This window comes from Ammospiza caudacuta, chromosome 6 (genome assembly GCF_027887145.1).
Source record: "Ammospiza caudacuta isolate bAmmCau1 chromosome 6, bAmmCau1.pri, whole genome shotgun sequence".
NCBI classification, from domain to species: domain Eukaryota; kingdom Metazoa; phylum Chordata; class Aves; order Passeriformes; family Passerellidae; genus Ammospiza; species Ammospiza caudacuta.
The window spans coordinates 18,292,432-18,306,095 of NC_080598.1; the positions used below are offsets into that span (position 1 = coordinate 18,292,432).

Consider the following 13,664-nt stretch of genomic DNA (forward strand, 5'->3'; position numbering starts at 1 on the left):
GATTTGCCACTGTTACCCTCCCACTCTGTAACAAGATGATTTTTATTGACATTTATCCCAGTTTAACATGCCTACTTTTACAGCACAGGACAAAGGGTTTGGACTACTTTTCTGTTTGTCTCATTTCTGTATGATTGCTAAACCAGGATCAGGTGCTCATGAATCCTCCTTTTATTGTAGGAACTCAAGTCTGCTGGTGTTCATCAGCCCAAATTTGCTGCTGAACTTCCTGAGAACAGGGGGAAAAATAGATACAACAACGTCCTACCATGTGAGTCATTCTCTTTGGGTTTGCATCTTCTACTGGTTCAGTTTTTAAGTGAAACCCATTGGGTTTGGCTAATCCAGCTTTAATAGTACTCAGTTTCAAATATCATTTTCCAAATGAATGATTTTGAGTTGCTGCTTTCCCAAAGTCATTGTATAAACACACCTGAAAGAGCCTTCCCTCAAGGATATTTCTTCGGAAAGCTTCTTTAAAGAACCTTCCCTTAAGTAAATAGCTTTAATTTTCCATTTGTGAGAAATGTGCAGTCCAGGTTGAAAACACAAGAGGATAACAGTTGACCACACACAAATAAATTTGCAAGCTATGAGATATATTAAGACCCTGCTGGCCAGCTTTGCAGATCAAGTAAGAGTTTAAGCCCTGTCAAGCTGCCTGTGGGCATCCCAATTTCGCAGAGAGTCAGAAGTAATTGAAAACTGAACAGTGACAGGTACTTAAGGATGCTTTGGAGGAAAAACATTGGCTGCCATGGCAACAGGAGCCAAATCACTTCTTTTTATCCAGTAATTAAAACTGTAGTAAATCTTGTGTTGGAATAAAAATACATCAATTAGCAATACCAAACCATATTTAAAACCAAAATAATCTGTGTTTCTTGAGTGATTATCCTTGCCACTCCTTTTCCTGAAGCCTACTGCTATTTAAGATTCCTAAGGTTATATTCTTATTTTTAAAATGCTTATTGAGCACCTTTTATTTAGAAACCATGTATTAGATAAACAATATTGTTCTGAAAGGTTCCAGTTCAAAAATTCATAGTTGTCTTTTCCTTTTTTCTTTCTGCAGATGATATTTCTCGTGTTAAACTTTCAAATCAAAGCTCTGGAACTGACTATATTAATGCAAACTATATGCCTGTAAGTTACTTCATTAGCTGAAATGAAATATAATATGTATTTTTCTGATGTAGGCATAAGGGCTCATAACAATGTTTAAAATAAGCCTTTATTTTTCACTGATGTTGTGTGTGTGTTTATATATACACATTTATTTTGTTTTTTTCCTCTTAGGGCTATAATTCAAAGAAGGCATTTATTGCTGCACAGGGTCCATTACCCAATACTATAGAAGACTTCTGGCAAATGATTTGGGAAAAGAGTATCTATTCAATTGTTATGTTGACAAAATGTGTGGAACAAGCCCGGGTATGTTGTTATCAATACTGAATTGTCGCTTGAAGGCAGCTGCATCTCTTCTAATTTTGTTGTTACCTTAGCCATTTGGAGACTGGCCATTGTCTTATAACAACCACCCTCTTGGTGGAAGACTGTTTTCTAGATTTAAAAAAGCACAATTATTTTGGTTGTTGTTTTTGGTTTTTTTTTTAGCTTTTTGCTATTTTTATATCTGCTGACTGCCAGAGTAGATTGTCTCAGCAGGGTTGTGGAATCACTGTTGTTAAGGATGGGTTCTTCTCTTCTCTCTAAAGAATGATTTTGGTAGATGGTCTCTTGCCCTGGAATTTGTGCAGGTCACCCTTGAGAAGAGTGACATGCTTTCTAGCCCTGCTTCAAGTGGTGGGTTATTTAAAAGTGAGTTGTTTCATTGTTGTGTGCAATGTGTCTAATTCTCTTCTTAGACAAAATGTGAGCAGTACTGGCCAGACAAACAACCTAAGAGCTATGGTGACGTTATTGTGACAATGGTCTCAGAAGTTGTCCTTCCAGAATGGACAATAAGGGACTTCACTGTAGAAAAGGTGAGGACTGCCTTGATTGTTGGTTGTTAGTGTGTAAATAAACCTTGTGCTCATGTAGATACCTCTAATATCTTTTGGACCAAACAATTATCCCCATCAGTAAATACAAGGCAGTGTATATGAGCTTGGAGTATAGTACAAGGAAATTATTTCAAAGAATTCTCTACCACAGCAGAAGGAAGAGGGAAACTGGAATATCATTGGTGAAATCACTGCAGTTGTAGCAGGCATCTTTGATGAAGCTGAGCTTGGCCCAGTACATGTGTCAGGAAGCCCAACTGTTGCCACTCTGAAGCCAATTTTCATTGTCTTTTTTGTTAAATTTTTTAATGTCTACTCTTCCTGCAGTCCAACACCCCCGAGAGCCACACGGTGCGCCAGTTCCATTTCACCTCCTGGCCAGATCATGGCGTGCCAGAGACAACAGACCTTCTCATCAACTTCAGGCACCTTGTCCATGAGTACAACAGCCAGAATCCAGTGGACTCTCCCACTCTGGTGCACTGCAGGTAGGAAGAAGGTGTTTCTGTTAGGCACACTTTTGTCTTGTGGTTTTTTTACAGTCAATTCCACTTCAGGGGGATTAAAACCAAAGTAAGTCTCTCTGAGTAAGGACATGGGCTATTTACCTTGCCAAACTAAAACCTTTGCCTGGTGCTTCAGAAACTAACAGTGCTGTGTAGGTCGCAGAGGAAGTGATAGAAAATGTCATTAGAACAGAGCATCTCTCCTAGCCTGGAAAACTGAGCTGGAAAAGATGTCCTTTCAAGAGCTTGTATGTAAATCCTGTGCATGAGAGCCACCCCTCTGTGCTGCAGAGACTTTTATTACCCATGCCACTGAAACAGCAGGAGGCATCATCCTGGCTTGCCTGGCTTTTTGTCATGCCAGCAGTGAGCAGGTGGTTGGGAGGAAGCACAAACAGCCTGTCTGTGTCGTTGCAGCGCTGGCGTCGGGAGGACGGGGACGTTCATCGCCATTGACCGCCTGATCCAGCAGATGGAGATGGAGAACACCGTGGATGTGTACGGAGTGGTGTACGACCTCCGCATGCACCGGCCCCTCATGGTGCAGACTGAGGTGAGGCTCTCTCCCATCCATCAGCACCTTTCTCAGATGTGCATAATCATCCAGACATAGTTCTGAGTTACAGGACAATAAGATACTAAGGAGTTAAAACTGCTCTTCACTTAACTTCCCTCCTTCCTGCCCCATCTCTTCTCCACAAAACGAGTTGCAGCCAGGGACCATAGTACATCCAAGCAGTGTCTTTACAGAGTACTTTGTAGGACTGGCATTCACAGCTGGAAGGAATCAAATCCTGAAGCAGAATTTTTGCAAACTACTTTTACCCATAGGGGGTTTATCCTTTAGTTGTGAGCCAGAAATATCTGGAGTCAAGTGGTCTTCAGTGTGCATCTTTGCTTTTGTGTTCTGCAGGAATACAAGTATTCCTACAGACATTACCACTTTGATCCAGGAAGGTGTATGGACTAACTCAAGGTGATTTGGAAAAGGCTGTAAGATCTCCATCATTAAAGTCTTTTAGGATAGCATTAGGCAAGACAGATCCTAGCTCTAGATAGCAAAACCTGATCCTAGTTTTGTTTATTGGGGAGAGTTGACCAAATTACACCATGAGGTCCTTTCCAGCTCTATTTTCTATAAACTATATGTCACAGCATATGTTGCAGTCAAGATGGCCACAATACACAGTGTCACCATGCAGTTTCAGAAAGCTTCAACCCATACAGAGCAATGTGTCATTCAGAAGGCTGCAAGGATCTGCCCTTCTTGTTCTTTAGCCCAACCTTTTATAACTCTCATGTTCATGCATTGCACCTGTGTGCCCTCTGTTCCCTTTGGTGGTTGGTCAGTGCACCTGGACACTCCATGGCTCATCACCTTCAACACTGGTCACCTGCTTTTCACAGGTGTAGCCCATTGGGGATGAGGCTCCACTGCAGCCCCATTCCCAATTACCACAAACTGTGTGTGCCTACACTACCTACACGTTTTAAAACAAGCGCTGTGATAACACTCAGTGCAGTGCCCAAACCTATGTTCAGAAGCAGAATTATTTCCAAAACCAGGTATTTTTTAGAAATGTATTTCTCTCTCTCTTTCTTCCAGGACCAGTACATCTTCCTAAACCAGTGTGTCATGGATATCATTAAATCCCAGAGGGAGAGGAAAACAGACCTTATCTACCAAAATGTGACAGCAATGGCAATCTATGAAAACTTCCCACCAGGACCAGCTTTTGGGAAAGCCAATGGCTACCATGCATAGTCCAGAAGGAACCCAGTGCCTCCATCCAGGACATGTTGCCTGCCCATTGGAGAGGGAGGTGTCCGACTCATGTTTTCTGGGATTGTGTGCAGTGTCTCATGTCTGGCTTCTCCAGTTCTGTCTGCATTCAAAGGTGTGATCTACAGGAGGAAAAACACAATGCTGGCAGGAGCTGTGGACTCATGTTAAAAAAACCCAAACAACAAAACCGAAGCAAAACTTTTAAAGTTAACAGAGGAATCTTGTTTTTTCTTGGGAATTTAACAGTACTGATAGGTGAAATAGCATTTGCCGTATGAACAGTGAACTAGAGTTTAAATATTAAAATAATAACACAAGCTTTTTATTACAATTTTATATGATTTCATTTATAGACACCATGCTGGTGGGTTGTTTTAATATATTTAATTATAAGTTTCAGGAACGTATTTTATCTACTGTATCTGGTTACTTAGTTAATAGATATGTGCCTCTGTGGTCTATTTTTTTTTTCCTGTGTTCCTTTTTATTTAAAAAAGGAGTACAAATGGCTCCTTCAAATGGACATTCATACTTGGAAATTGTGCCTTTTCTAGTTGCTACTCTAGAAAAAAAAACAGCAGAGATTCTATTTTTATACTGAAACTCTTAATGAGAACACAGATTTTTAAATAAGGCTTATGTCAAACTTAACTGTAGTTGCACTGTTGGCAGGACTCTCCAGAAGTTTGGAGGTGAGCTTTGTTTTTGCATTTCACCACAAATATCCCCTGCCTTAAAGTTTTGGTGCCTCTGCCAGAGGAAAAGGAGTGTGGTCTGTCACTCTGAGCTTTAACTGTAGATAAAACCAGAGCAAGTGAATCTGTGAATGTGTGTGCGGGGGGTGTGTGGGCGTGTGGATGAAGGACAGAATAGCTCCTCCCTGTTCCTGCCTGATATTCCTGTTTTTATACAATTTATAATGATTTATTTAAAGGTGCAATATATGATTTACTGAATAATGCTCACTCTAATAGAGTTTTTCTCAGGTTGGTGTCTTTTTATCATTGTTGCTGTTTTTCCTCAAATATATAAATCTGTGAAAATGCTGATACTAGGGTTCCAAGTGTTCAAGCACTTCCAAACAGATCGACTGGCTTTACTGTTTCTACCAAAAGACATTGCACAAAATTCTGCTGTAAAGACAAATTTCTTGGTTGTTTTAGCCATTCAAAACTGAGACACATCTTACCTGCCTGCATCTCACTGATCCAGTGTAATTATTTTGTAATTATTTGCAATATACTGCTGCTTTTGTTTTGACTGGTCCTTTTAGAAACTGAAGGAACAAGCAGAAATCCCCCATTTGCTGATTTCACAAGTCCGGGATCAGATTGGATTTATTTTGCTGGTACATAACTGTTAGACTTAGGAAGGCATTACCAATGAAGGACTTAGATAGCATGGGGTGGGGAGAAGGTGTGTTTTTTGGTCTTTGGATCGTTGCACTGGTTGCATTGTAGATGAATATGAAGTTTATGAATAATGCTATAGAATAGCTGTAAAGCAGGGAAAAAATCTTATGAAGGTTTAATAACCAGAGTCCCTGGAATTCTGCTGCTTTTTTGTTGTCGTTGTTTTGGTGGTTTTTCTTTGTTTTAGTAGAGTTGTCAGAAAAAGCTACAGATGCTAGAAGTATGTGTGGCTTTACAGTGGAACCTAGCAACCTCACAGGATCCAATGTCAGCTGAAGGAGAGCATAGGAATTCCTGATGCACAACTGTAACTTTACAAATATCCTGAGGAATTTTTAACAACCTGGTGTGAAACTGTGGTGTGCTGTGTGAGCAAAACTGGAGGACAAACCACAGTGCACTTTTGGTTGTTAGGTTTTGGGGTTTGGTTTTGTTGTCTGTTTTGTTGGTTTTGTTGGGGTTTTTTTTGTTGGTTTTTTTTGGGTTTTTTGGGGTTTTTTTTGTTGTTGTTTGGTTTGGTTTTTATTTTTTTTTTTTTTTAATATAGTTTTGTTCCTCTTTCTCTGGAAACACTTTAAAAAACCCTCATCTTGAGGTTGCTGATCCTGCCCGGCTCCATCCAAACTGGCAGCCCACAAAGTGGATCTCTCATTTGCATTCTTCCTAAGCTGCTGTCAGATGACAAAGATAAACCACTTGCACCAAACAGAACCATTCCAAAAGAACTGGGAGGGAGGAAAGTCTGCCCTTTACAGTCATGTTATTTTCTTTAACTCTCTTATTCTTTTAATTACTGCACATCTGTGCAGGGCACAGAGCCAGTATTTGTTATTCCAGGTCTCCCAAGAACTTGCTGCCTTAGGGTGGCAAGTGCTCTTTCGCTTCAGAAGGCCCTTGTTTTGTGTAGCTTAGAGGAGAGGGAGATGAGTCTTCCATGCTAGATCATGTTGTTTCTATTCTGTTGCGGCAGAACATCAGGAAATGAGCTAGGACAGTGTGTGTTTGTGCCTAACCACTGCCCAGATCCTCTTACAGAAAACAGATGGATCTGACCCATTGTTTTGGTGTTGGAAGCAGGCGTCAAATTCTCACGTGTGCCATCATCTAAAGAGTATCCATTTTTAAAGAACTGTTTGCAGGTGTTTTCCAAAACTGACACATTGTGAGAAGAGACTGAAAGTTGAAGTAATTGACCTCTTGATTTTTGTGTATGGGTGGAAAAAGTTGGTAAGGCTTAAACTGTTGCAAACATAAAGTTGGGTGTAGTATCAGTGTGAATAAGTAGGACATTCCTTATAGGATGTCTCTGCAGGAAAAGGACTAGAGGTAATGCTGCACTACCTTGTGGATGTGTCTTGCTCAAGACAACTTGAATTCCTGCAAATGTTTTCTCCCTGCCCTCTGATGTTCTCTGTGTTATAATTGCTGAGATCTATCTCTTTGGTCGGTGTTTTCTTTCCATTGTTGCTTATTTAAAGCTGTCCACTGAAAGCTCCGCTGTGTGACAATTGCATCTCTTGCATTTCTGTTTAACTCTTTCTTCCCATTTGGGGCCTGCTTAAGAAGGGAAAAGTTGATGTGTTTCAAATAAGTGACTGTTGAATATCTTGAAATGATGTACAAATTTTATTGTTTTCATATTTGTTGTACAGGAAATTTCAGTACATGTCTGTAATATTTTTAATGGTTTGATTTGTTCTTAAAAATATAAAAATAACAATTAAAAAGCATCATCCTAGAGCACTTTTGGTCTTATTTTTCCTTTGTTGGGATTCTGTTTTGAATCAAAATAATTTGCTAAAATACGCATTTCATTTAGAAGGGCTTTATAAATGGAAGGTGGGCTCCCATCCTCTGGGGTGGCACTTGAGTCAGTTGTGTACTGCAGTCACTGGAGCTTCCTGGGACAGTGATAATCTGTCATTCAGACTTCCCTGGAAGGCCCTGGGTCTGATGTTGATGTGTCCTGGCAGTTGGTATCTTCTCTAAAGGAAGAGCTTGATACCAGGTAAGGAAACAGGACCATCATCCAAGGTCCATCAAAGATTCACATTTGCTGAAATAGCCTTGGGGAGGAGCAGTGTTTCAAAGACTTGATTGCTTCCAGAGAAACAAGAGTGAGGACTGTTTCGTCTGTTGAAGGTATTGCATTGTCTGGAGGTGGTGATAGAAGGGGATGCAGAAATATCTTGTGGGGCTATAGCTGGCTGCTGGATTAAAGATCACCTGCCTGTAGATGCATAGAAAATTATCTCAGCTAAGTGCCTTTCTCCCAAAATTCTTAGTTGCTGTTCCTGGCTGTCATCTGAATCACTCCTAAGGAGGATCACATGCCTGGAGGGTGATACTGGCACTCAGCAGCTCTCCAGATCATCACAGGGTGCTTACCCTAAATTAAAGTTTTGTGATCCTCTATTGTGGCCACATTTCTCTTCACAGAGAAAAGCAAGACACAACTTCCCAAGGATATTTTCAAGGCAATCACAGCGAGGAACCTCAGAGAAAGAAAAAACAATTCTTTTCTCAATTGCTGTGCCTCTTGTTGTGCACAAGTGGAATGCATTATGGAAGATTGCTTACCTGAGGGGAATTGGTAATTGGATTCTGGTGTGTGTGTTTTGATTGACCAATTGAATCCACATGTGTGTGTCAGGACTGTTGGCTGAGTCACAAGATTCGGTTCAGTCAGTAGAGTGATTGTGCAGATTCAGTTTAGATGTAGTGTAATATAGTATAGAATAATATAGTATAATAAAATAATTAATTAGCCTTCTAAGATCAATGGAGTCAAATGCATCATTCCTCCCCTTTGTCAGGATTGCCTTGCTTTTACAATACTTTGTGGCAACTGCTGTGATTTCTGAGACGACTGCATGGTGAGATGGGCAGAGCCAAGTGTGATTGTCTTGTCATTATTCAGGGGGATCATGTGCCAGCCATGTCATCCTGGTCTTACCTTTATGCTATTAGAACTTCAGGAAAGCCAGCTATTCTGGCTACCATTTGGAGCCTTAGTCTGTTTGTGTGGCTAGAGCTGAACCTGAATATCTGAAAATCACATTTTGTACCTGGTCTTGTCATGTATTAGTTTTACTGCCTTGGAGATTAAAGAGATAGCGGTCAGAGAGGAGAGAATGTGATGTTTCTGTCCTGTTCTTGGCTTGATAAATGGGATGTATTGATGCTGCTCTTGCATGCCCTTCCTGCCTGGGTGTTATCAGGCAGCAGATATGAGATGAATATGTGGCTGCTTTTGTGGAAGCAGGTCAGAAATGGGGGCTTGGGAAGGAAAACCACCTGAAATCTTTGCACAGTGTGCTATTCTGAAGCAAAAAGAAAAAGCCAATATCTTAACAGCTCCTGGGTCTTCTGGGTAAAAACTAATTTAAAAATGCAGATGCAATCACTATGGTCAAGGGCTGGAATGAGGGGCAAGCAAAGATTAACAGCTTACTTGCTTCTGAGGTGGGCAGGTACAGTGTTCTCTGCTTCCTGTACTCATCATAAAAGTTATTGTACTTCCTTTCTTCTTTTGCTGTGGCACTGCTTCAGGGAGTCCCTTTCAGCTCCTCATGTAACACCTAGTGGTGTTGAAAAAACTCTGCCTGCAAACTGTTCCATTCTCAGCACTTTGCTGAACTGTTTTTGATGTTGGCACCAAACAGTGCTGCTCTCCAATCTTGTGTTTCATTCCATGTTTGTTACCTTTGGACTTTGCCTGTGCCAGCCTCCTGCCTGTGAGGGAGGAGGAGGCAAATGAAGCAGAAAACCTGAGTTGGAAGCACCAGGAGGAGCTGCTTCCTGCCAGCATTTTTGGCTGAAGGGAAGGAGCTGTTAGTACATCTCATGGAGGGGAGAAGCTGGGAGCCCTTCTCAAGCTATTTCTTAAATCTGAAGAAAAATGTTATGAATCCAGGCCTGTTCTTCTTAGTTCCTGTTAACAGAATCCCATTGATTCATTCAAGTTGCTTTCCCTGGGTTTATTATATTTTAAATTAATATACATAATTTTCTGACAGCCAGAAACAAAGCTAGCAAATTATCCCCTTTTGCTGAGAAAAGTGTCTAGTTTGATCCCTAGTGAGTTACTAGAATTCACATTTTATCTCCAACTTTCCAAGTAATCAGGGAAAAGCCAGATTGTTTGGAGAAATGTTCCAAGTGAAGTGCTAATGTCTCATGGACATTCCTGGTATATTCATAATGCTGACAGGATTTCTAGGGACACATAAGAGCTGTGTGCTCAGTGTGTGAGGGACAGAGTGCTCTTCACACACAGTGCCAGGCTGTTGCCCTTGTTTCATCTCAGGGCAGAATGGACAGGAAAGCAAGGGTCCTCTCTAAGGGATTTCTAGACTTGTTTTAATTTTTTGTCCAGCAGATTTTTGATGTGGTGCTTCCAGAGTCGGGAATATGCTGTCAGAAGGAAAACAGGCTTTTTGATAATGGTCTAGTGTCAGCTCTGATTGAGGTATGTATCAACCTAAAAGGTGATTGTTGTCACTCCAGAAAGGAAATATATCCTGTTCATTTCTGATTTAAGCCTCCAGATGGCACATGACACCACTGATCTCTCCAAGGAAAGCTTTCCCTGCCAGGCTGCTCCTTTTTCACTTCCTTCCCAGATTCTGATTACCTCCCTTCACTCCTTGTGCTGTTTCCCCTTCCTTGCCCTGGCACAGGTCACTCATTAAGCCCAGGCCACTGTGCCCATGTATGTTCCACAGGGGTATGAATGAGTGTTGTACACCTGATTAGTGACCTTTTTTCAGAAACTCCTAAGCTCAGCAATAGCGTAATAATGTCAAATAATCCTTTGCTACATCAGGAAGTTCTCTTGCACTTCACCTAGGTATTTTCTGATAGTGTGTGTATTCCAAGGTGTAAGGGCTCTGGTTGGTACCAGCCAGGAGCTGGTTACTCAGCATTACCAGCTGTGTGCTCATTTCCCAGCTTATCAGTCTGCTCCACAGCTGTTCCCAGCAATAACAGATTGATGGGATTGCTGAACACAGTGCAGATACATCAATAAAGACAGCAACAATGACGTGCTTGCTCGTACTACTCAATACAAATAACAGTTAAAAGGCTGTTTCATTTAATGGATCTGTTTGTGTGTGTGTGTGTAACACTGAACGTGACTTTTTCCTGCCTTATTTTTACACAGGTCCTTGGGGAGATTTTAAATATAGCTTTTAAAGCACCTGGCAACATCTGCTGAGTTAGTTTGGCTTCCTCTGTCTCCCGTTTGAAATATGGTGAGATTTCAATACAAAGCTCTAGTGATAGATCCATTTTTTACAAACAAGGCAATAATGGAGATAGGTGTGTGAGAGAGCTCTAAATCCTCTGGAAGATATATCTGCAACTGCCTAGCTGCTTACAAATCCTTTAGCCTTTGAGCTTGGAATAAATCAAACCTAGAAATAACATTTCACATCAGAACTTCCCATGCTTGTGTATCAGCACCAGTCCTGTGGAAGACCTGCTCTGAGTAGGATTTGGCTGAGGTGAACAGCTCTCAGGTGCTGCCTCCTGGCCTGAGTGATGCTCCCAGTGCTGATGGTGACAGGCCTGCTTGTCATATGCTGAATGAAAGCTGAGCTCTAGAGGCCACTCACCAAAATACAGAGAAAAATATGTGACCAATGTGCATCAGTCAAACCTTTCAACTCATTGTAATTTAATTATAAGCCAGGTCTAAAGATGCTGAATTGGTTTTCCCCTGCATGAAGATCTAAAGTGTGACTGAGATGCCAGAAAATACATTTCAGAATGTTTGATGCAGTAGATATTTTCTTGTGTCCAATCACTGGCATCACATTAGTACCAGTCATGTTATTTCTGTTAAGGCACTTGATGTTGCCACTTGGTGTTTTGAAAATGAGCTTTTTTTTTTTCATTTTAGAAAGTGTTACCTTTTAAAAATGCCACTAAAAAAATTTTTAACAGTTCCACCTGAAAAAATCTTTCTTTAGAATTTCTTTGTTTTATTTATTCACCATTATTTTTAAAAGAAATTGAAGGTAAAGATGAACATGGCTGTTTCAATCAGGATTGAGGAAAATATTCCTTGTTTGTTTCTTAAAATGTGTTTTTTAGTGAAAGGGGCTGAAATACTTAGAAATCCAAAGAAAGCCTTAGTTCCTGTCACATGTGAATCATGACCTTCTCTCTCTTCGCCTATTCTTGCAAGTCAGACTAGAGAGGGAATGTTGGCATAGACAGAGCAGGCACTTTGCACAGGGCCTTGGCAAACCAAGCTTACTTTTTCTTCTTTTTTTTTCCTTTTTTTTTTTTTTTTGTTTTTTTCCTTTTTTTTCTTTTTTCTTTCTTTTTTTTTTCAGCAATATTAGGCACACAGAAAAGGATGGAAAAGAGAATAGGGAATCTGAATGTATATGGATGTCAATCAGTAATATCCTTTTAAACTTTCTGCAGATGTCATCATAACTGAAGGCAAATTCACCTAACCCCAACATCTCTCCTATATGTAGATTTTAATATTCTATTTGTTGGCCTATTTCAAGCTGTATTTTTTACTCCGTATTCTCTTATCTGATTTGTAGATTTGAGTTAGGACCTTACTCTAAAGAGCTGTAGAAAGTATATGCTCTTTTCTGAGAAGCATTGCACTGAGCCATATATTTAGGTTATCCACTTTCCATTGCACAGACAGAAATTAGATATCTTTTTACTTCTTATTTTTAATTTTTTTCCCCTCTGGTTACATTATTCTTTTGCAATGAGATTTTATAAGTGAGCCCGATGAAGGCACAATGTTATTACCTTAAAGCTCTCTCCAAGTCATTGGCTTTAAATGATATTAGAAGTACGTGAATGTATTATTCTATGAGCTACAGTCAATTGGTTCCAGATCAAACATTGTTGTAGTTGCAATTTACTACATGAAGTGATCAATATGCTATAAATGCTTTCAGAAGGTAGAGCCAGAATCTCTGGGAAAACACAACCAGCAGCATCACAGTCTGCAGAGACTGCTCTCTGCACCCGGAAAAAGCCACAACACTGCAGTTTTTCTTGGGATTGAGCTTTCACTCAGCAGACATTTCAACTTGCAAGGACTTTGCTGTTTAGTTTATTTTGGAAAAGGCAGCATGGCTCTGGAGGGCTCAGGTGGCTGCTTCCTCTGGGCTGAGGACACAGCTGCCAAGGAGGGAAGGACCATTTCCTGATTAGAGTTTGCAATCAATGATATGGCCAGAGGCGGGAGATAAACACAACCAGCAGCTGAGGCATGAGACAGCAGTGTGGTGACCATGGTCACTTTAATAAGCAGCATTTGCAATTGTCTACCATTTTTCAGACTTCTTAGATACAAAATTTTTAGGAGACATTTGAAAGCAGTTTTGCAAATGGCTAAGAAGTAGTTCCCTTCAACTAAATGGGTGGAGTAGGAATAAAATCAGAGGGCTTTGTAGGCTATTCAATGTTGGTATCATTAACAAAGACAAACAATCATCTTTGAAATACCCCAAAAAGAATTTGCAAAATGAACTGATATCTTTGCTAGCAGCTGGGTTGTGGGGATGAATTGCTTTCCCAAACCTGGGGGAAGCAGAAAACACTCTTGCTGTGCTGAGAGGATGTGGTGGGAAAAACCTGTGTTTTTCATTGCAGGTGTAAACTGCAAATATTTGCAGAAGTGAAGCTGTGGTGCTTCTTCTTGTTTCACACAACAGAAAAGGGAAAAGTGAATAATTTCTGTGAAGATAAATACTTCCATTGCAAAAAATCTAACATATCAATAACTTGTGACTGTACCAGAAACTGAAAGGCAAGTAGTGTGAAGCCTCTATAGGAAAGGCATCATGTTCCAAACTGACAGTGGCCTTTTAACTTTGCTGGTGTGTAAGGAAAATTCTTACATGCTAATAGTCAAATTATGATTTCCCATGATTGAAAGGCAGGAGCTACTAAGCATAACAAA

At 40.4% G+C, this 13,664-nt stretch overlaps 1 protein-coding gene across 1 annotated transcript in view; it reads left to right on the forward strand.

The window, feature by feature from the left end:
- Positions 1-7,420, forward strand: part of PTPRJ (protein tyrosine phosphatase receptor type J) — a 28,044-nt gene extending 20,624 nt beyond the window's left edge. The window contains exons 17-23 of the mRNA XM_058807647.1: positions 181-271; positions 1,076-1,146; positions 1,300-1,434; positions 1,869-1,988; positions 2,337-2,497; positions 2,933-3,068; positions 4,122-7,420. Of these exons, the coding sequence (XP_058663630.1) occupies positions 181-271; positions 1,076-1,146; positions 1,300-1,434; positions 1,869-1,988; positions 2,337-2,497; positions 2,933-3,068; positions 4,122-4,280 (873 nt within the window). The 3' untranslated portion in view covers positions 4,281-7,420. The remainder of the gene's footprint in view (positions 1-180; positions 272-1,075; positions 1,147-1,299; positions 1,435-1,868; positions 1,989-2,336; positions 2,498-2,932; positions 3,069-4,121) is intronic.
- Positions 7,421-13,664: the final 6,244 nt, after the last annotated feature.